Below are 23,646 nucleotides of genomic sequence, written 5' to 3'. Positions count from 1 at the left end.
ATACTGCCTACAGACTGACTATTGGGGAAGACAAGGACCTGGCTCTATCATGCCTCCTCTACTTCCCCTCCTCGAGTCTCCCCATATAAGGTATATTGCAGTTTTATGTTAAATCAATCAGTTTACATGACTTTGTGAATATTATTCAGAGTTGAACTATCTAGTAGTATAAAAAAAACATTTTCCATAGGATACAACTTTTGGTACTACCTACTAACTCCAATAGAACTATACAATTCCTTTCAACACTGTTTTTTTCATTTGACCAATACCTACATCAGGAAATTTTTGTTTTATTCTAGAAACATTTATCCCAAAGTCTCCATCCATGTGCTCCAAACTAGTTGTTCTAGAACTTCCTTTTGGTGTTATCCTGGGAATTTCCATGTTGGTCACACTTTCAAGACGCTGAGCCTTCTTTTTTCATAGTTGATGCCCTCATTTTTGTGAAACACAACCGCTTAGTCGTTTTCTGAGACAGCCTAGGGTGGAGATTTTTTTTCACCTGAAAATGTCCTTATTCTGCCTTCATATTTGATTCAGAGTTAGGCTCAAAAGAGAAGTCTTGTTTGGAAATCACTTTCCTTCTGAGTTGGAAGACTGCTGCGGGTCTTTTAGTTTCTACTAAAGAAGGCTGAGAGGTCTAATTCCATTCTGATTGTTGAGATTTACAAAGGACTCATCTCTTCTAATTGGTAACTTTCAGAATCTTTTCTTTTCCTTGAGATACTCAAAACTTCACAATGACAAGCGTTTGGCCCTCATTTTGCTGGGCCCCTGATGACCTATTTCGATCTAGAGTCTCACATCTTCAGTGTTGGGAAATTTATGTTGCCTCTGATAATCCCCTCTCTCATTTTCTGTTATATCTTCCTGAAATTCCTATTTCTTGGATGTTCTACTTCCTGGATTTATCTGCCAACTAAAGTTTTTTCCTCCTATTTTCTATGTATCCTTTTATTTACTTTCTAGGATATTTCTTCAACGTTATCTTCCAAACTTTTACATTTCCAGTAATTCTCATTTTACGATAAAGAGAGCATCATCTTTGAGCACCTTGAGGATACTAAGGGTTTTTGGAAGCTTTTTCAGCTCCTTCCCCTATCTCTAATGTCTCTGAGCTTCATTTTTTCTCTTGGTCTCTCTCTTTCACATTAGTAGCATTCCTGCCATGGCTGTCCCACTTAAGAGTCAAGCATGAAAATGGTAATACATTGTGTGATGGGTATGCTTTGTCACAACAGGATGTATCTAGGGTCTGGCCACTTAGTTAGGGGGGCCCAAGGATGTTTTTAGGTCTTTTTTTCAGGGACGGTTTCAGAAAACCCACCAATGACCTGCTGGGAAGTATAAATCTGGCTGCCAGCATTCTGGGATCTAAATAAGGATTCAGGAAATAAATGGCTATATCAGGATTCGTATGTAGACTAGGCTTTCATTCATTCCCTGTTTTGAGGATTTTGACTTACTCCAACCTTCTGCTGTACCTGGTTCAACCTTCAGAAAATAAAGTGCTTAGCCTCAGAGTGAGAAAAGGATGGTTTCCTGATGATGCCCTGCTTTCATCTTTATGCTTCAGTCCTGCCTTCCAAAAATCTGGATCACTTTGTTTCTGAGTCTTTTTTGTTTTCAGATTTTATTTATTTGTATATAGAGAGACACAGCGAGAATGCACATAAGCAGGGGGAGAGGAAGGGAGAGGGAGAGGAAGAATCCTAGACAGACTATGTGCTGAGTGCAGAGCCCAGGGGGGGCTGGATCTCACAACCATGAAATCATGACCTGAGTGGAAGCCAAGAGTTGTACAGTTAACGGACTGAACCACTCAGGTTCTCCTCTGAGTCTTTTTAAATTCTTTTTTAAAAAGATTTTATTTATTTATTCATGAGAAACACACAGAGAGAGGCAGAGACAGAAAAGGCTCCCCGTGCGGAGCCTGATGCAAGACTCGATCCTAAGACCCCAGGATCATGACCTGAGCCAAAGGCAGACGCTCAACCACTAAGCTACCCAGGTGTCCCATCTTTTCTTATTCTATGTGAATTCTCTCATAAAGCTGTTATTATTCTAAAAATTAAAAAAAAAAGCTAATGCTACAGTCAGCCTCTCATTCACGATCTCTCAAGGCACTTGGATTTCAGCCTCCCCTGCTTAGTCAGTAAGCACTTATCTATTGACTTCCATTTTACATTTCTTGGTAATCTTTTGTATCTTTTTTTTCCCTTTATGGGCATACAGCTTTTTTTTTTTTTAATAATAGCTTTACTGAGAGATAATTTACATGCAGTTCACCTATTGATTGATTGATTGATTGATTGAGACTTTTTAAAAGTTATCTCTATACCCAATGTGGGGCTCAAACTCACAACCCCAAGATCAAGAGTCACGTACTCCACCAACAGAGCCAACCAGGCACCCTTAAGTCGCCTATTTAAAGGATATAATTTGATGGATCTTAGTATATTCACAGTTGTGAGTTGCACAGTTGTGCATCCATCACCACAATCAATTTGAGAACGTTTTCATTGCTCCCCAAAGTGAAACCTCATGTGCACTAGCAATCATTTCATTTCCTCCCCAATCCCTGACCCAGCCCTCAGTAACCACTACTCTACTTTCTATCTCTATGCAATTTCCTCATCTGCACATTGATATAAATGAAGCCAGACAATATGTGTTCTTTTGTGGCTGGCTTCTTTCCCTCAACACAATGTTTTTGGGGTTCATCCATGTAGTAGCATGGATCAGAACTTCATTCCTTCCTCTTGCTGAGTAATATTCCATAGTATGGATATACCACTTTCTCTTTATCTGGATATAAATACCACTTTCTCTTTATCTGTTCAATATCCATTCTCTTTATCCATGCAATAACTCTGTGTTTAACTTTTTGAGGAACTACAACGTAGTTATCCAAGGCAACTGCACCATTTTACAATCCCACAAGCAGCGTATGAATATTCCAATTCCTTCATATAGTCACCAACACTTCTCATCTTTTTTTCTGACGACAGCTATCCATCCTAGTAAGTGTAAAGCAGGGTCTCATCTATGTTTTGATTTGCATTTTCCTGATGGCTAATAATGTTGAACATTATTTCATATGTTTATTGGTCATTTGTATATCTTATTTGAGAAATGTCTATTAAATCTTTTGCCCATTTTTTAATTGAGTTGTCTTTTTATTATTAAGTTATGACTTCTTTATATATTCTAGATACAATTCCTTTATCAGGTATATGATCTATAAAAATTTTTCTCCATTCTGTGGGTTGTCTTTTCAAAATCCACTTTTTTTGATGGTGGCCTTTGCATAACAAATGCTTTTAACTGTGATGAAGTCCAATTTATCTGTTTCTTCTGTTGCTTGTGCTTCAGACATAATATCACAGAAACCATAGCTTAATCCAAGGTAACAAAGATTTACACTTTAGTTTTCTTCTAAGAGTTTTATAGTTTTACCTCATATTTAGGTCTTTGACTCACTTTGAGTTGAAATCATAAATGGTATGAAAATAGCTTTTTTATATCATGTTCCTTGTCCAAAATGCATAGGACTGAATTTTGATTTCCTAAACACTGAAATAGATGTAATCTACTTACACCTTTTGTTCAGAAAAGAACCCAGCAATGTAACAGTCTCAAATCTCTCTTCTGTTTCATTAAAATGATCTCAAAGAATCAATTTTGCTTTGTTCTGCTGGGGTTTCATTTATCTGTACTCTACTTATTTCAATATGGTCTCCTTAAATTTTACATCTTGTTGGAAGTAGAAAACTTCATTTTTTAAAATTTATTTTGTTGTTAGATCACTAATAAACTTATTTCAGGAAGATTTTCCTCCTCATTCCTTTTTATTTTTTTCCTCTTTATTCTTTGGTGGTACAGAGCATATAATAAATATCCCAGTTTATTTTCTATTTACTCACTTGATATATTAGCTTGTTCATCTCTTTTGCTGTCATTTACATGTTTTGAGAGATCGCTTTTAAAACTTAACCCTGACAGGCAGTGTGCGCAAGCTACCTGGATACAGCACCAGCAACTAGGCTGGTTGGAGGGGCTCCCCTACCCCTGTGTCCCACAGCCTAGTGCTAATAGCTATTCAACATGACTGGGGAATTGAAGACAGAGCAGAGGTGAATACAGGTCTCCATGTTTGAAATAGAGAGGTTAAGAACACACCACCACCATCTCAGATCCTACTGACCTGGTTGAAAGGCAGAATAAGCAGGTCACTGATCCTCTCTGTTCTCTTTCTTAATATGTAAACTGTTTTGGCCTACTGGGTAGAAAGTCCTCTTCATGTCTTGGGCAAGCCAGCTTCATTTTCAGATGCTACTGGTGCTATTGTTGAAAGTATCTATAGCTACATCCAAAAGAGTATCTCCTGGTTCTTCTACTCTCTCCACAATCATTCCTTTTTCAAAACTTGAAATTGAGACAAATTCCTTCATAAAATCACTTTTTTAGTTCATATAACCCAAGTTCTCCAGCCAAAGTTCTTATAAAGGTCCCCAAGTTGTCATAAATTGAAAGTGAACAAATCTTAATTACATAAAATCTTTCTTCTAGAGGAACCCTGCAAATCCCTAACTTTGGGTAGTAGTAATAGATCATTTTTAAGTCTATTTTTCCAAATTACCAATGCTCTCTACACAGCATCAAATGATACAATTTATTTCTTAAATATCCACTTATAAAGAGGTTGCCAGGGGAATCTCTTGGTTCATGGTTACAGACTTTGTGTTTGGGTCCATAAAATGTTTTGGAAATAGGGTGACGGTTGTATAACACTGTGAATGTGGGGATCCCTGGGTGGCTCAGCAGTTTAGTGCCTGCCTTTGGCCCAGGGCATGATCCTGGAGTCCTGGGATCGAGTTCCACGTCAGGCTCCCTGCATGGAGGCTGCTTCTCCCTCTGCCTGTGTCTCTGCCTTCTCTGTCTCTCATGAATGAATGAATGAATGAATGAATGAATAAATAAATAAATACAAAAAAGCACTGTGAATGTAACTAGTGTCACTGAATTATGTACTGAAAAATGGTTAAAATGGCAAATTTTATGTATATTTTGCCATAATTTTTAAAATACCAAAAAAGATGAATGGATAAAGATGTGGTTTGTGTATACAATGGAATGTTACTCAGCCATTAGAAATGACAAATACACACCATTTGCTTCAACGTGGATGGAACTGGAGGGTATTATGCTGAGTGAAAGAAGTCAATCAGAGAAGGACAAACATTATATGGTCTCATTCATTTGGGGAATATAAATAATAGTGAAAGGGAATATAAGGGAAGGGAGAAGAAATGGGTAGGAAATATCAGAAAGGGAGACAGAACATGGAAGACTCTTAACTCTGGGAAACGAACTAGGGGTGGTGGAAGGGGAGGAGGGCGGGGGGTGGGGGTGATGGGTGACAGGCACTGAGGGGGGCACTTGATGGGATGAGCACTGGGTGTTATTCTGTATGTTGGCAAACAACACCAATAAAAAATAAATTTATTATTAAAAAAATAAATAAAATAAAATACTAAAAAAGTTAACAATAAATCATACTTGGCAGAACACTTAACACTGGATTTCAAAATTGCAAGAGATTTTACCAGTAGTCATTAAATAAACACTAACATGGAAAATACATTAAAAACCAGAAGAGTTTTCTTTTTGTTTTTTTTTTTAAATTAAAATTTATTTATTTATTTATTTATCCATGATAGACAGAGAGAGAGAGAGAGAGAGAGAGAGAGAGAGAGAGAGAGAGAGAGAGGCAGAGACACAGGAGGAGGGAGAAGCAGGCTCCATGCCGGGAGCCCGATGTGGGACTCGATCCCAGGACTCCAGGATCGCACCCTGGGCCAAAGGCAGGTGCTAAACCGCTGAGCCACCCAGGAATCCCTCTTTTGGTTTCTATTTTCACAGTGGTATGATTTACTTCTTAGGAAAAAAAATCCCAGTTTCAATGGCTTACAACCACAATCAAAGAGCATAACAAAGAGAATACCTGACTTGATCTCAACTTCTTATTCTCCAGGTGGCTCTTCTCCTTTAACAGGGCCTCCTTCTTACAAACTATGGCCTCTCGCTTCTTTAAGTCTTCTTGCAGCTCCTCCAATTCTTGGCGTTGGTTCAGGACTTTCTCTACTTCTTCATCTAACCATTTCTTTTGCTCATCCAGTTTCTATATTAAAATCCCAAAGAAATGTTACATCATTTGTTTTTCTCCTGCCATAAGATGTACATGGTAATAACATAACTTCTGATTGGCTAAAATACCTCAAGTGAACATTTTTTAACCATCTGGAAGACATTAAGTGAACACTTAACAACTCTCAGTGAGAATACTAAGACAGTGTTCCTGTCTAAACCCATCAAGAAGTGGTTCTGGTTAACACCTTGCTGTGTTTTATAAGGAATTAAGATGTATTCCCCAATATCTGTTCGAGCCTGGGATTTTCTAGGCTCACAGAGAAAGGGCTGACAATTTTCTATGTATATATTAAGAGACAGTTCTGAGAACATGCTCGGGATCTTTTTCTCTGTCGCAGAGGAGCAAGCATGCCTGCATCAGAGCACTTACGCTGCTGGCTGCTCTACAGTCTGTCTCTGCTGCTTGAGCTCCTTGATGGACTGCAGAGACTGTCTTCTCTCCCTCTCTATCCCCAGTGCCTGGTATACTTCCTAGCCCATGACTGGCCTTCAATAAAATGTTAAATGATTGGATGAATGCCTGAATCCATCAACTTATCAATGAAGTGAATAAATGAATACACACAGTGGAAGACACATATGATAGAGCATGGAAATATACTCTACACTCTAACCTGTCAACATCAAGGGATTATAAGATAAACGGAGCTGGAAAGATTTCTAAAACAAGCAGCTTAGTGTTCTCTTGAATTGAGGATACCCAGAAACAAAGAAAACAAAAATATGAATGGAATATGAACTTTACCAAGCGCCCATCTGCACTGTGGACATAGTAATGAAACAATGCCAGCTAAACAACAAATAATACGAAAACAAATCAATACAGTACTTTCCAATTCTTCTCCAGATTAATAAAAATGGTGCCTAGAAATCTATATTAAAACAATGAGTGAATATGCATGAGGAAAAAAAAAGGCAATGTGGCCAATACAAACTAGATCCAGAGCTAGGTCCTCTATCCAGACCTAGATAGCATGATCCTATATGCACTATCCCATCCAAATAATATTGAAGCCTAAAATAGTAGCTTTATAATCATAAGGAATAGGAAGGATATCCCAAAGCAACTACAGAAATACTTTAGTTTTGTTATATCTGGCTCTACCTTAGAAACTCCACATATAGAGACCCTACGGACAGTCTACCAATTAACTAAAACATATTCTACAAACACTCCTTGACTGTGAGTAGGATCTGAAACATGAATAACAGGTTTTTTGTAAGGTCCATTCCCAGGACAGGAGAGAAACCCAAAAAATATGTTGATAATAAATACTATATATACCTAACTCCTAGGTACCGTGTCCATAAAAATGGAGGGAGAGATTGGCTCTGTCTGGGAAATGGAAGAAATGTCAGTACTGGCCTCACAGAGTAAGTAATATTTTAGCAGTGCTTTGAAGATAGGTAGTAGTCCATAAAATACATATTTTTTAGGGAAAAAATGTGAGTGGATTTTTCTGCATTTGACATAAAGGTTATGATTTGTATAATTCACTGTATCTTAGTAAGTTTTCTGAAAATTTCTTGATTTGTCTTTTTATAGCAAAGGTTCCTATTACATAGTTCCAATTTTATGTTTTCTTATAAAGGAGCTTCAGAACAAACCAATGTCCTAAGTTCTTCAGATACCCACACCAATTATCTTATAATTTTGTTCTTGTTTAGAGTCAAATTCTAGAAAGTGGTTTTTTTTGAAGTATTAAAAAAATACAAAGCTTTGTTTTTTATTTATTAATATTTTTAACCCAACACAGTGCCAGCTGTGGAAATCTTTTTATTATTATTATTTTTTAAAGAACAAATGACAATTTTTTTAAAAGATTTTATTTATTCATTCATGAGAGACACAGAGAGAGAGGCAGAGACACAGGCAGAGGGAGAAGCAGGCTCCATGCCGGGAGCCCGACGTGGAACTCGATCCCGGGTCTCCAGGATCACGTCCTGCGCTGGAGGCGGCGCTAAACCACTGAGCCACCGGCTCTTTTTATTATTGTATTTAAAATCTAGATCTTTAACATTTTGAAAAGCAGGTCTCATTATTCTATGCATTCCTACCTCTCCTATTTCCCAACATACCCTTTCTGCCCAGAAATGTTATTACCAAGCAGCACAGAATGTCAGTGACAGCACTTTAACTAATGTCGAAAACACCAGTAAAATAAATAACTGGGAATATATTTATGTCCTAAATTTTATTACTAAGATATACATAAAATTTAAGAAAGAGTAAATAAATTTTTTAGAATTAAGGTGATAAATTAGTATTTGAGTGTAATTGCAGTTTTAAGTGCCTATTTTTCTTTCAGTTAGATTTTTAGAACTGCCATTTTGAATTTACATAAAACTAAAATTTTATTTCTGTGATCAGTTTATGGTTTTCTTTCTTTCTTTCTTCTTTCTTTCTTTCTTTTTTTTTTTTTTTTTTTTTTTTTTTAGAGAGAGAGACAAAAGGAGAGGCAGAGGGAGAGAGAATCCCAAGCAGGCTCTATACTCAGTGCAGAGCCTGATGCAGGGCTCAATCTCAAGACCCTGAGATCATGACCTAAGCCAAAATCAAGAGTCAGATGCTTAACTAACTGAGCCATCCAAGTGCCCCTTGATTTCATTTTTCAAATGTGACACTAAAACAAAAATTTTTTTTAATTCATCATATATGGTGCATATATAATTTGGTTATGTAGGAATGGGACGGCTCTGATTTTTGAAATTTATTGTTTCCAAAAAAAAAAAAAAAAAGAAAGAAATATATTGTTTCCATGGGAATAAATTCCAGTCTTGATTGGTTTATTCCCATAGAAACAATCTAGTGAACATGGATTTCATGTTAACATTCTAAAACATTCAAATAAATCCATTTCTACTGAAGTAAGAATACAGTACATTTCTGGATGAGAGTAAAATTTTTTTCAAGATTTTATTTATCTAAAAGAGAAAGAATGAGCAAGGAGGACAGATAGAGAAGCAGACTCCCCACTGAGCAAGGAGCCTGATGTGGGGCTCAATCCCAGGAACCCGAGACTATATGACCTGAGCCAAAGACAGATGCTTAACCAAATGAGCCACCCAGGCACCCTGAGAGTAATTTTTTAATGACAGAAAAGTTTTGGAAGAAATACTAGAAAATGTGCACTCAAGTGGTAAAGTCTAGTGCTTAAAGATTTTATTTAGAACTCGCCACTTTTACCTCTATTTAGACAATCATCAGAGCAAAGAGAAAACTGCAAACACTAAATAGAATTGACAAACCTGGAGTTGGTCTATACTTCCAAACGAACCTTTTCTCTTTTTCATCTTAAATGCATCAGGGTCCTCAGGTTTCAGTTTCAGAGCTTCTTCCTGTTCTGTTTTTAACCTTAGTTCCTGCAGAGAACAGAAATTGAAAACACCTTACTGCTTGTACTACCTGGCCATCATTAAATATTTATGCAGGTAATCATTTTCTTAGCTTTTCTTTACTTCATTGCATAAAGAGAAAAAATGAGTAGATGAAGGTTGGGGCTATTTGAGAAGAAAATAATGTTAGCTCCTCACAGAAGCAATAAAATCTCACAGCAAAAATTAGGGTTTATTAACAAAACTAGGGTTTTGTTCCATTGTCTGCCAGGGTTACAAAACAGCGTAACAGGGATAGAGTCTGAAAATTACAAATGTGCTTTTCTAGTCTGCCTTTCTGAGCTCATGACATTTAGGTGGGCCACACAAGGCACCCATCTGGACAGTAGAAATATGGAAAGTAATATTCAGTTTTGGGCATTGAGAAAGGATTTTGCAGCAGCACCTGGGTGGCTCAGTCGGTTAAGTGTTTGCCTTCAGCTCAGGTCATGTTCCCAGGAATCCAAGGGTACTGGGATTCAGCCCCATGTTGGGCCCTCTGCTCAATGGGGAGCCTGCTTCTCCCTCTCCCTCTGCCTGCTGCTCCCCCTGCTTGTGCTCGCTGTCAAATAAATAAAATCTTAAAAAAAAAAAAAAGAATTTTGCAGCATGAGAGTAGCCTTTCAAGATAGATCACAGTCCTAGGAAGAGTATTTTCTAAATTCCTTCCATTTCCATCCACATCTTAAGAGGCCCCAGGTGCTCTCCTGGGGTTTAGAGAAGATGCCGCTGTCTACCACTAAGGCTTAGCAGGAATTGGGAAGGAGGCCATGAACCAAAGTGGGCTGCTCCCCATTACTATTTCTTACTGGCCCATGATGGATAAGTACAGAAATTGAACGTGTTCAGAAACCTTCGTAACATTTGGACAGAATAATTTCTATGTCTGTTGAATATTAACAGTAATAAGAAATACTAAAAAAAAAAAAAATGGGCTTGCTACCAATTTCCAGCCTTGGGAGAGGCAGGAAGGAGAAAAGAGATGGTAAGAGAGATGTGTGTCCCAATTTTCCTGAGATCTGGCCTCTTGAGTTCTGGCCCCAAAAGAGGGTGATGAGGAATCACAGAGGGCAGAGAGAGGGCACAGATGGCAGAGCTGAGGTCCCACACTTATTCAGGACTGCCCAGCCTCACCGACAGAGCTGGAGTACAATCAGGAAAGACAGACTAATTATAGAATCCTTGGCTTCAAGTGACGTGGATCCTAAGAGCCAATGGGAGTCCGTTATTGTGGGACACTGACCCCAAAACTGAAGAGGAAGACAGGCCACTGGGCTAGCAAGCTAGACAAAAGGCCTTGCAGCCTCAAGGGGGATTTGTAATGCCATGAGGAGGTGAGATGAAGCCAAAGCACTTCTGTGCTCTAAACTGAAAGCAAGATCAGACTACAAGTTATATCAACTCTGGGCTCCACTGTTAGGGCCCAGCAGAGAAAGGCAGATGAGGGAGGGCAGTCACACCCAAACACCAACTGAAATTCATGAGGTCCCCTTCTCTTCAACGCCATATGAGGCAGTAAAAGCTATAGACCCAACCATCACATACACTCGACTCAACCCTAGGGACAGAAGCACAGGGTGGAAGAGGAAAGAGGCTAAGAAACTGAGTATTCTTATGCAAGAGAGCAAGTAATTATTTAAAGAACATGGTGAAATTACCAGAGCAAGGTCTGAACAGACTGGGAAAATACATGGTTAGCTCCTCTATTTCCAGTAATTATCATGATGTGGCCTGGGCAGGGCAAGGGGTGGCGGTGTCATACAGAACACAGGTCTGCTACAGACTAAATAAGGACATTTTCTCTGCTCACCTGCATTGCATTACAAGTGAATTTGACCCCGTTATATTTACCCAATTGTTTTTTCATGCTGCCCAGGCTCTGGTCCATAGTTATAACTTAGCCCCATTCAGAGTCACAGCAACTCCAAGATGCGAAAATAAAGGCCCCTTGTAGTTACTGGGAGCAGACTCTCTGCTATTCCTCTCCTTCCACAAATGCTTTTAAAAGTAACTGCAGTAGGTCTCATCCTCTCTGCTACATGCTGCTGTAAGCCTTATTGCCTTTGTCTTATAATATAATCCCTCTGCTATAATATTAAATAAAGTAACTGTTCACTGGGTACGACGCTAGGCTTTTCATATCTATTTTAATTATCCCCTTATATCCTCACAATAATCTTATGAAATGGAGACTATCTAAAATTCCATTCTATAGATGGGGAAATTGGTACTTAGAAATTTCTATTTCAGGGGTTCTCATACCTTCCCTTTATAGTTTATCCATAGACTTCAATTAAGAACTGCTTCTCTAAGGAGAACCTACACAGAAGTCCTACTATTCTCTGGAAATGTTCAGTCAAATAGGGAATGGACAAACAGGAATTTTAGAAAGTTAGCTCCAAACAGAGGACTGTGAACAGGTTTTCTATTTTTGCATGAAGTAATGAAAACTTCCCTAATACCTTTGGGGAAGACTGTTCTTTTTTCCGGAATACACATTCACCCTTTAAATAGGGTCATTTCTATTTCTACAAAACTGCCCTAGAAAAAAATGTAAAAAGTTTAAGTTACAGGCAGATTTGCATTTCAGCAGACTATGCACTGTTTAGGGAAAAGAAAAAAACTTTTGTTTCAAGATTTACAGAGTGCTTATGTTTTGTTGGTTTAAACCATCGTCTATGAGAGATGAGAGGCTGAGACTCAAAGATCACATGACTGACATGCAGGCCTAATCCTCACATTGGAGGAAGGATCATAACAAGGAGACTAGGTTGTTGGCAGTAGTATTAAGAAATAAACAGATTTGATATTCAGAAGCTATAATCTTTAGGACTTAGTGCTTCATGGGTAATAAGGAAGAAGACAGAATCAGGGATGATTGCTAGTCTACCTATATGAATGGATCAAAAGATCAGGAAAAGCACATAGAAAACTATATATTCTCCCCCCATGAAGGGAGTAGTAAGAGGGAACTGTGGGAAGATAAGTAAGGAAAATCATGAATTCAGCTATAAGACAATCTCATGAATTAGATATAGGAACCCAGAGCTCAAAGGGCAAATCTGGGATTAAGGATTAAATTTGGAAGTTGTCGGAGTCTAACTGTAGCTAGGGGAAAAGATGAAGTATCTAAGACAGTATAGAAGAAGCATAAAGCCAGAGCTTTGAGGAGTTCTCATATGTAAAGGAGTGATAGTGTAGGATGAGCTAGCAAAGATGAAGCACAAGCAATCAGAGAAAAAAACAAGGAGAAGGTAATTTCACAAAGGCAAAGGGGAAAATATTTCAAGATGCAGGGAGCAAACTATGCCAGATGCAGCTGAAGTTTTAAGAGCTTTAGTGACAGAGAGAGCACTAGGGAATGCCTCAAGAGCTTTAAGTGGATGGTAGAGCCAGAAGCCAGACTTCAGACTGGAAAGGATGAGAGAAGGAATGGAAGCAGAGGAAACAAAAACAGATGCAGTCAACTTTTCCAATAAGTTTGGTTATAAAGTGGAGAAGAGAGAAAGAGAAAAGTATTAGGCTGAAGGATAATTTTAAGATGAGAAAAATCTAAGATGTTAAAGAAAGAATCTAGGAGAGAAGAAAAAGTTGAAAATACTGGAGGAAGAAAAGATTTACATGAGGTAAAGCACGTAAGTATTTAGAATGGGGCAGCCCGGGTGGCTCAGCGGTTTAGCGCCTGCCTTCAGCCCAGGGCCTGACCCTGGAGACCCGGGATTGAATCCCACATCAGGCTCCCTGCATGAAGCCTGCTTCTCCCTCTGCCTGTGTCTCTGCCTCTCCCTCTGTATGTGTGTCCCTCATTAATAAATAAATAAAATCTTTCTTAAAAAATAAGTATTTAGAATGGTACTGAAGACAAATGTTACTGCTATAATAACTATTGAGTAACTCAAGAAAATTAAGAAAGCAACTCCATTTACAATAACATCTAAAAGAATAAAATATCTGGAAATAAATTTAAACAAGGAGGTAAAAGACTAGTACACTCAAAATTAGAAAAGATTGCTGAAAGAGATTAAAGAAGACCTAAATAAAAGACACCCCAAGCTCCTGAGTAGGAAGACTTAATATTGTCATGATGTCAATACACCCTGAGAACTCTACAGATTGAGTGCAATCCATATCAAAACTCCAATGGCCCTTTTTGCAGAAAAGGAAAGGCTGACCCTTAAACTCATATAGAATGCCACATGGCCTCCAAAAACCAAAACCATCTTGAAAGAGAACAACTAACTTGAAGGACTTATTTCCAATTTCAAAACTTAGTACATAGCTACAGTAATCAAAACTGTGGTGCAAGCATAAGGACAGACATAGAGACAAATGGAATAGAACTAAGTTTAGTAATAAATCTGTTAAGTCTATGCCAACTGATCTTTGACAAGGGTATCAACTCCATTCAATGGGGAAAGAATAGTCTGTTTAACAGATGGCACTGGCATAAATAGATTTCTACATGCAAAAGAATGAAGTTGGATCTCTACCTCACACTATATATAAAAATTAACTCAAAATCAATCAATAACCTAAGAGCTGGGACCACAAAACTCTTAGAAGAAAACAAAGGGGTAAATCTTTGTGACTTTATATCTGGCAGTGAATCTTTAAAAGACACCAAAAGCACAGGCCACAAAAGAAAAAAATAAATTGTACTTTATAAAAGTTTGCTGCATCAAAGAATATTATCAAGAAAGTTTAAGGGACGCCTGGGTGGCTAAGTCAGTTAAGTGTCTGACTCTTGATTTTGGCTCAGGTCATGATTTTACGGTTGTGAGATCGAGCCCTAAATCAGGCTCCACACTGGGAGTGGAGCCTAAGATTGTCTTGGGGTGCCTGGTGGCTCAGTCAATTAAGTGTCCAACTCTTAGTTTCGGCTTAGGTCATGATCTCAGGGTCATGAGATCAAGCCCCACATCAGGCTCTGTGCTGAGGGGGGAGTCTACTTGAATATTCTCTCTCTCCCTCTCCTTCTGCCTCCCCTTCCACTCACATGCTCCCCCCCCCCTAAAATAAATAAATCTTTAAAAAAAGATTCTCCCGGGATCCCTGGGTGGCGCAGCGGTTTGGCACCTGCCTTTGGCCCAGGGCGCGATCCTAGAGACCCGGGATTGAGTTCCACGTCAGGCTCCCGGCATGGAGCCTGCTTCTCCCTCTGCCTGTGTCTCTGCCTCTCTCTCTCTTTCTGTGACTATCATAAGTAAATAAAAATTTTAAAAAATTAAAAAAAAAAAGATTCTCCCTCCCTCTCCTTCTGCTGCTCTCCCACTCATATGCTTGCTCTCTCTCTCTAAAATAAATAGAGGCACCTGAGTGGCTCAATCCATTGCGCATCTGTCTTCGGATCAGGTCATGATCCCAGGTGCTGGGATAGAGTCCTACATTGGACTCCCTGCTCAGTGGGAAGTCTGCTTCTTCCTCTCCTCTCTGCTTGTGCTGTTTCTGTCTCTCTTTCTCTCAAGTGGATAAATAAAATCTTTTTAAAAAATGAAATAAATAGGGATCCCTGGGTGGCTCAGCGGCTTAGCGCCTGCCTTCATCCCAGGACATAATCCTGGAGTCCCGGGATCGAGTCCCACATCCGGCTCCCTGCATGGAGCCTGCTTCTCCCTCTGCCCGTGTCTCTGCCTCTCTCTCTCTGTTTCTCATGAATAAATAAACCACAAATAAATAAAAATTAAAATGAAATATATAAATCTTTAAAAAAAATTCTCTCTCCCTCTCCTTCTGCCCCTATTCCCCGCCAAAAAAAAAAAAAGTTTCAAGACAACCTACAGGGTTGGAAAAATATATGCAAGTCATGTATGTGAAAGAGTTTAATGTCCAGAATACATAAAGAACTTCTACAACTTAACAATAAAAAGATAATCCATTTGGGGCATCTGGGTGGTTCAGTGGTTGAGTGTCTGCCTTTGGCTCAGGTAGTGATCCCAGGGTCCTGGGATCAAGTCCTGCATTGGGCTCCCCACAGGGAGTCTGCTTCTCCCTCTGCCTACATCTCTGCCTCTCTGTGTGTCTCTCATTAATAAAATAAGATCCTTTAAAAAAATAATCCATTGAAAAAGTAGACAACTTGAACAGACATTTCTCCACAGAAGATACAGAAATAAGCACTGAAAAGATCCTCAACATCTTTAGTCATTAGAGAAAAGCAAATCAAAACCACAATGAGATATCACTTTACATGCACTTGGATGAGTATGATTAAAAAAAAAACAAAACAGAAAATAACATGTGTTGGCAAAGATATGGAGAAATTAAAACTCTCATACATTGCTGGTGGGAATGTAAAACGGTGCTGTTCACTATTGAAAAAAGTTGGTTGTTCCTGAAGAAACAAAACAGAATTATCATATGATCCAGCCCACTCCTAGGACTTGAACACATGAAGGCCAATTTTTACCATGGTATTATTCACAGAAGCCAAAATGTGGAAGCAACCCAAGTGTTTACCAACAAACAAATGGATGAACAAAATGTGGTATAAACACACAACAGGGTATTACTTGGCCACAAAAAATAATGAAGTTCTGATACATGCTACAACATGGATGAATCTTGAAAATGTTATACGAAGTGAAATAAGCCAGACACAGGATAAATATTGTAAGATTCCATTTTTATGAAATAGCCAGAATAGGCAAATTCAAAGAGATAGCAGTAGATTAGAAGTTACGGGGCTGAGGGAAAGGGGTGAATTACTGCTTAATGGTTACAGAGCATCTATTTAGAGTGATGAAGAGGTCTTGAAAATAGCTAGTGGTCTCAGCTGTACAACACTGTGAATGTAATCAATGCCAAGGAACTCTACACTTAAACTTGATTAAAATGGCAAATTTTATGTTTATTTTACCAAAACTTACAAAAATAATAGACCCAAATCCACTGAACTGTGTATTTTACATGGGTGAACTGTATGGTATGTGAAGCATTATCTCAATACAGCTGTTAAAAAAAAAGAATCACTAACTGGGCTTAAATGCTATTTAACCTTTTTTCCATCACTAAATTTTGGATTTTTGTTAAGGTTTGAGAATAGGTTATATTCCAGAGTTAAAAATCTAGAAATTAATTATGTTCCAAGCCTTCAGTTCCAAGCTTGGAATTTGACTTCTTTTCAGTAGAAAAGAAGTGTCACCTAAGTGTTTGTTACTGCTGTTGTTATGAACATTATCACCATCCTCTTTTTCAAAAGAGCCCCATGAAGTAAGTATGATTATGGCCATTTTTTAAATAAGAATAAACAGACTCAGAAAGTCTGAGTTGTTTACTGATTTTCTCAATGAACAATCAGCCAGGAACTGAGAAAGCTAGGATCTGAATCCATGCTAGCCTGGCCCCACAGCCAGGTGGATAGCATTAATTCCTCCCCAGACCAGTCCATTTTATAGAACTGCTAGGCATACAGGTCTGATCATCCTTCTGCTCATTATAAATGAAATGGTACCATTTTACCTTGTGGTTTTTCCTATGCTGCCACATGGACAATGCATGTCGAAGCACTTTGGAAATGGGAAATCCTATCAAATGTTAGATATTTTTTAGAAAGTCAGCTTAGGTTTTTGACAGCCTCAAGTAAAGACACTATTATGACTGTTTCTTCTTTTATGAAGTCAAAGCCTTCAAGACAGTACTCAGAATTCAATAATTAGGTTTTACTATGTAGATGACCAAAGCTTTAAGTGAATGAGGACAGCAGCCAAGGACAGGCTAAGGTTAGATACCTCAGAAGCCACATGAATCAAGACCTTGGCTTGGTCAGCCCTAAGCCATTTCACATTTCCTATTATGCTTAGCAGGAAAGTATGACAGTATTACTTTGATTTTTTGTTGATCCCGTTTGATTTCTGCATCCAGTTGCTTCCTTTTTTCACTTTCTTCTCGAAGTCTTTTTTGCAGCTGTACCTTTTGACATTTCATGTGATCTACATTCTGCTCTAGTTCATTAGCACGTTTCTCATTTTGGATTGACAGTGATGCCAATTTCTTACTATTTTGTTGCTTCTTCTGTAAGACCTGTGGATCATATGCAATATTTCTAAATGAAAAATTGCATCCATTAACAAATCTCAAGTAGACTTAAACTTTTCATTCTATGGCAAAGGTAGGCATTTTGCCTAGATTTTCAATATTTCTGACAGGCTCACAATTGTTTTCTACATGTCTGCTTTGACAGTTGGGCCACCATCATTATTTTCACCAGATACCATGAATGATGTGACTCCATGATACTGACAGCCAAAGAGAACAAAACTGGTATCTCTTTTTATCGTTTTAAAAAATGAAAAAAAAATGAAAATACAAACCTGGACTCCTATTTTAAAAGACTTATCTCAGACCCCAAATCTACTGTTCTGCTTCCCAACACCAAATTACCAATTTCTTATTCTTCCAGAAATAATTAATATGCATGCAAAGAACTTCATATATATTCTAAATAGATTATTTTCACCTCCCTTTTTTTCTACTTATCTTAGAAGTCTTTTCACAGAGATTTGTTCTATGTGATTGCAAAGTAGTCTACTGTGTTCCTCTTTTGTATCCAGCTATAGCCTATTAATTAATCCCTGAGTTAACATGATCAGACGGATACCATTTTCCTTACAGTGGTCAACCATTTATGATTACCATTTTAATGATCTTAAATAAAGCTTCTCCTCATCTTGCTAAAATAAAATGATCAATGAACAGCATAAAAAACTTGTGAACATTTGCAAAGAGTTTATACTCCAAATAGAAAATAACAGTGTTCCAATTTAATCCTGATCAAGAAACATATTAAACTTACATTTTGTACTTTAGCATTGCACTAAGTACTTTTTATGTGACATTAAAAAAGTAAGGTCATTTGTAAATTATGCAGACTACAGCTATTTCCTTTACCTTGGCAATAAATTGATGGCAAAACACATTGTTTTCGTTAAACTAGGTATTCACAGAGGCATCATAGCTTAGAGCAGTACTACTCAAAGTATGGTCCATGGACCAGTACCAGTCACAGATTGTTGTTGTCAGCCTGCACCACTAAGCACACCTTTGGGTTCATCTGACATTGTTTGCATCAAGACTTTTGATGAAGGGAGCTGTGCTCCCATTTGTCTTTAAAATCTCATCAGAGACCAATAACGAATAATCTGCAGATGAATGACTGAGTACCACCAGCCTGAAGGCCACAGGACTCGTTTCCCATCCCTAGACTGGACATTGGTTTTGCCACTGACTTCGGATAGTAACTGCAATACTGGAGCAAAAATGATAATAATAGCATTTTGTCTCTCCACCTAATACTGAAAATATCAGTAGAAGTACTGATAATCTAAGTGAGACAGATTGCCATTGTCTTTTGTACTTATCCCACAGATACTCTAAAGTGCACCTTACTGTCAGCATTCAGGTATTAATCCATTACAGTTGTCTGTATGAAAAAAAAAAAAAAGAATTGTCTGTATGTACTTAGACATAAAGAATACAGATTTTAGATTTTTTAAATAAAAAAATTTAAGCTTTAAAAACTTAAATAACTTCATTATATGAATAAAAACAAGTATTTCAACATTTAAAAATGGCATGAGATGTTAGAGAATTGCAAACTGTTGTCATCTCAACTATGCAACTCTTAATGTGTTAAACTTTACCTTTCTAAACCTTAGTTTTCTCATTTGTAAAATACACTAAAAATACTTTCTAAAGAGTTAAATAATGATTAAATAATACACATGAAACATCTGGTATGCAGATACTTAACTGGTAACTATCATCCTTGTCCCCAGCCCCACCACCATCCTCATCATCTTTACCATCCCCATTCCCATTGGGTGTGCATTAACTGGTCAAAGACACAGGCATTTCTAAAACTACATGAGAATCCTGTTTCAGTTCTCTGCTGTGGGGGATGTTTCTTTTGAGTTTAATTATGTTCTCTGTTTTCTTTCTCAGTGCCCTTAGCAGAAAAGGATATGCAACAAAAAACATGGAAAACAAAAGAATGTGATAATTCTCAAACCTTATTAATAACTTTTCATTTAATCTTTTAATTCAATCATTGTAGCTATGTGAAATACAGAATATATAAAAATAGCCTTTGCTTTACCAATCAAAAAGTAATGATAATCTTTGCTAATTCAGGCCTTTCTAAGAAGCAAGAAAAGTCTCAAATACACAACCTAACCTTAAACCTAAAGGAGCTGGGAAAAGAACAGCAAATAAAGCCTAAATCCAGCAGAAGAAGGGAAATCATAAAGATTCGAGCAGAAATAAATGATACAGAGATTTTTTTTAAATGAGTAGAACAAATCAACAAAACTAGAAGCTTGTTTTTTAAAAGAGAAAACTGATTTTTTTTTCAGCAAAATTGAGAAACACCTAGCCAGACTTATCAAAAAGAAAAGAGAAAGAACCCATATAAAAAAAAAAAAAATCACAAATGAAAGGAGAGCCCAATCAACACTGCAGAAATATAAACAATTAAAAGAGAATATTATGAGCACTTATGTGCCAATAAACTGTGCAATATGAAAGAAATAAATTAATAGAAATGTATAAACTACCAAAACTGAAACAGGAAGAAATAAAAAACTTGAACAGACCCATAACCAGCAAAGAAATTGAATCAGTAATCAAAAACCTTCCAACAAACAAGAGTCCAGGGCCAGATGGCTTCCCAGGAGAATTCTACCAAACATTTAAAGACATGTTAAGGGGCCCCTCGGTGGCTCAGTCAGTTAAGCATCTACCTTCAGCTCAGGTCATGATACCAGGGTCCTGAGACTGAGCCCTGTGTCAGGCTCCCTGCTCAGTGGCAAGCCTGCTCTCCCTCTCTCTCCCTCTGCAGCTTTTCTCTGCTTGTGCTCACTCATGCTCTCTCTCTCAAATAAATAAAATATTTTTTAAAAAAGATGAGTTAATACCCATTTTTCCGAAACTGTTCCAAAAAATAGAAATGGAAGGAAAACTTCCAAACTCTATGAGGCCAGCATTACCTTGATCCCCGAACTAGCAAAAACCCCGCTAAAAAGGAAAATTACAGACCAATATCCCTGATGAACATGGATGCAAAAATTCTCAAGAAAAAAAAATTCTCAACAAGATACTAGCACTGAATCCAACAGTAAATTCAAAGAATTATTCACCACGATCAAGTGGAATTTATTACTGGGCTGCAGGAGTGATTCAATATCTGCAAATCAATCTATGTGATACACTATATTAATAAAAGAAAGAACAAGAATCATTATGATCCTCCTCTCAATAGATGCAGAAAAAGCATTTGACAAAATACAGCATTGTTTCTTGATAAAAAAAAAAAACCCTCAAGAAGTAGGGATAGAAGGAACATACCTCAATATCATTAAGGCCATACTCAAATCCCACAGCTAATACTGTCAATAGGGAAAAACTGAGACCCTCTCCCCTGAGGTCAGGAACACAACAGAGATGTCCACTCTTACCACTGTTGTTCAACATTGTTGAAGCTAGAAGTATTAGCCTCAACATACCGACAACCAAAAGAAATAAAAGAAATCCATATTGGCAAGGAAGAAGTGAAATTTTAACTCCTCGCAGAAGTACTATGAAGGAAAGTAAAATGGGTGATACATACCACTACCTTGTCCTCCTTCAAGAAGTCCATAACACATTATGGGTGAAAAAAATGGAGACAGCATTCCAACAAATTCATTATAATCAGACTAACAAAGCACTCTGGTCATCTCAAAAGCATCTGAAAATGGTTCCATTATACACAGAATCTATGTCTCATAGAATGACATTTTTAATGATAGCTATTTCTAAGGCCATAGCTAAATCCAGCATTAGGAAATCAAGAATGAGATGTCATAGTTATTAACCTTTCTTAAAGCAACCAGTTGTTGTTTCAGAAAACCCTCTGAAATAATTAGCATTTGTTGAGTGTGTCTGCAAGGTGCCATAGACATATCAGAAGACTTATATGTATTATTTAATCATCAAGCTTTTTCCTTCAGAAAAGAATACAACTTCTGTGGTTATCTTTATTTCTATTTTTATCTTTTTTTGATAAAAAGTTTAAAATAATGTAGTTCTCAGATGAAGAATGTAGCACCTGGATTGAAAGGAGGCAAACGTGCCAGCACACCAGGAAAGGAAAGCTGCCATTCAGCTTCTCTTGCTGGTGAAAACCGAATCCTACTTCTTTTCTAACCAGGGACGAAAGTGGTAAAAGCCTTAAGTTTGCTCAATTACATTTTTAAAATTACCTGGACTCTTAGCTTTGCGGCATCCATCTTTTTACGGAACTCCTTCTGCAATTTTACCTTCAAAGCAACGTCAGAAAGATCTTTGTTTTCTAGTTCCTGTAGCTGCTTCTCTGTTTCAGTCAATTCCACCTTCGCCTGTTCTGCTTCGTGTTCAAGTTTTGTTACTTTCAGAGAATACTGTTTGCTTACAGACTTGGCATCGTTACCTTCACCACAGTAATAGTAATAACAATGATAAGTTATGCTTTAAAAAAAACACCAACTAAGTAAAACATCAAAAAACCTAAAAATGCTCTATTCTTCAAAATCCAACTGGAAAAAAAAAAACCAAAAAACCAAAATCCAACTGGGCAGTGTATCTATTTAAGGTCTAGCAGTATGAACCCAGCTGTCCCCACGCATCCCCATCAAACACAACTTGCCACCTGGCCTCGTAATAATCAGCTGCTTACTGACTGCATCTGGAGCCATTCCATCTTTTCACAGGCTCATCTCTGCGTTTTAGTGTGACATTTCTGATTTTCTAAATTTGGCCTTTAGCTTTGCTGCCATCAACCTCCAGGTAAGAAAAATATTTTAGGTGACTCTGGCGTTTTGCTAACTACATTTTGGCTTCTTGCTACCTATAATCTTGTTTTCTCTACTACGAAAAATTTCCAACATACCAAAGTAGAAAAATGATGAACCCCCATCACCGAGATTTCAGAATTGTCTAGATTTTGCCACAGTTGCTTCATCTATGTCTTTCTTCTGTTTCAATTTGCTGAAGAATTCTAAAACAATCTCAGATATAATGTCATTTCACCTACACATACTTCAATAAGCATCTGTACCAAACATGGATATAACCAAAAACTCTTTCACACCTAACAATACTAATCCCTACCTGACCCTATCCAGACTTCCCCAATTGTCTTAAAATGTCTTTTTTTTAAAGGTTTTATTTATTTATTCATGATAGACATGGAGAGAGAGAGAGAGAGGCAGAGACATAGGCAAGGCAGAGGGAGAAGCAGACTCCATGCTGGGAGCCCGACATGGGACTCGATCCCGGGACCCCAGGATCATGCCGTGGGCCAAAGGCAGGCGCTAAATCGCAGAGCCACCCAGGATTCCCCCTAAAATGTCTTGTACAATTGGTTTATGGTAAACATCATCCAAACAAGGCCCACAATACATCTGATAGTTGTCTCTTATGAACCTTTCATTCTAGAACTGACGTCCTCTTTTTCCATTCAATTGAACTTTATCAAAGATGAATTTTTCAATCATTTTCTTATATTTGGAACATAAAGGAAAACATAATACAAATATTTCTGTATCTTTTTTCATTCTAAGCTCAGCTACTAACCCTAAAAACTTGGTTTTTATTTGTTCTGAACAGCCAACTTATCCCTGAACTAGACTAGCAGACTCACAAAGGAAAGAAAGAATCCAAAGCTCGTGGGATAAATTATCATGAGGGGAAGTTTGTTCTATCATTAAACTGAAAAAAAAATGTATTTTTTTTAATAAAAAGGAATTACTGAACTAAATGCACTGAGTTGTCTTCTGGTTCTATGACTCTCTGATAACCTACCTTTACCATACCCGTATACCCGTGGCTACTATATTTTAATGAATTTAAGACCCTATATATTGTTCAACACACCAGCATTTTGTGAGTCACGAAGAAAAAAGGTTGAGTGCCAATTACACAAAGATGAAATGCCTGGATGCCACTGCAGGTAAGATGCATCCTGATTTCAGAGATATTAAAATGTGAAAGAATATGATTAGAATTGATGAAACACAGTGCAGTTGTCACTTATTGTTGGCT

The 23,646-nt window shown here is 37.6% G+C and overlaps 1 protein-coding gene across 4 annotated transcripts in view; it reads right to left on the bottom strand.

The window, feature by feature from the left end:
* Positions 1-23,646, bottom strand: part of KIF27 (kinesin family member 27) — an 84,976-nt gene that overhangs the window by 18,138 nt on the left and 43,192 nt on the right. For 3 of the 4 annotated variants that reach the window (XM_055312011.1, XM_055312012.1, XM_055312014.1), the window contains 4 exons: positions 21,828-22,033; positions 17,413-17,610; positions 9,466-9,579; positions 6,011-6,187 (listed from right to left, as the gene is read on the bottom strand). In XM_055312011.1, coding sequence (XP_055167986.1) covers positions 6,011-6,187; positions 9,466-9,579; positions 17,413-17,610; positions 21,828-22,033 — 695 coding nt within the window. The remainder of the gene's footprint in view (positions 1-6,010; positions 6,188-9,465; positions 9,580-17,412; positions 17,611-21,827; positions 22,034-23,646) is intronic. The other variant, XM_055312013.1, reaches the window with a different exon arrangement.

This window comes from Nyctereutes procyonoides, unplaced genomic scaffold, assembly GCF_905146905.1.
Source record: "Nyctereutes procyonoides isolate TBG_1078 unplaced genomic scaffold, NYPRO_anot_genome, whole genome shotgun sequence".
In the NCBI taxonomy this organism is placed as follows: domain Eukaryota; kingdom Metazoa; phylum Chordata; class Mammalia; order Carnivora; family Canidae; genus Nyctereutes; species Nyctereutes procyonoides.
The sequence above is the reverse complement of the archived record's forward strand: the minus strand, read 5'-3'. Positions and strand labels throughout refer to the sequence as shown.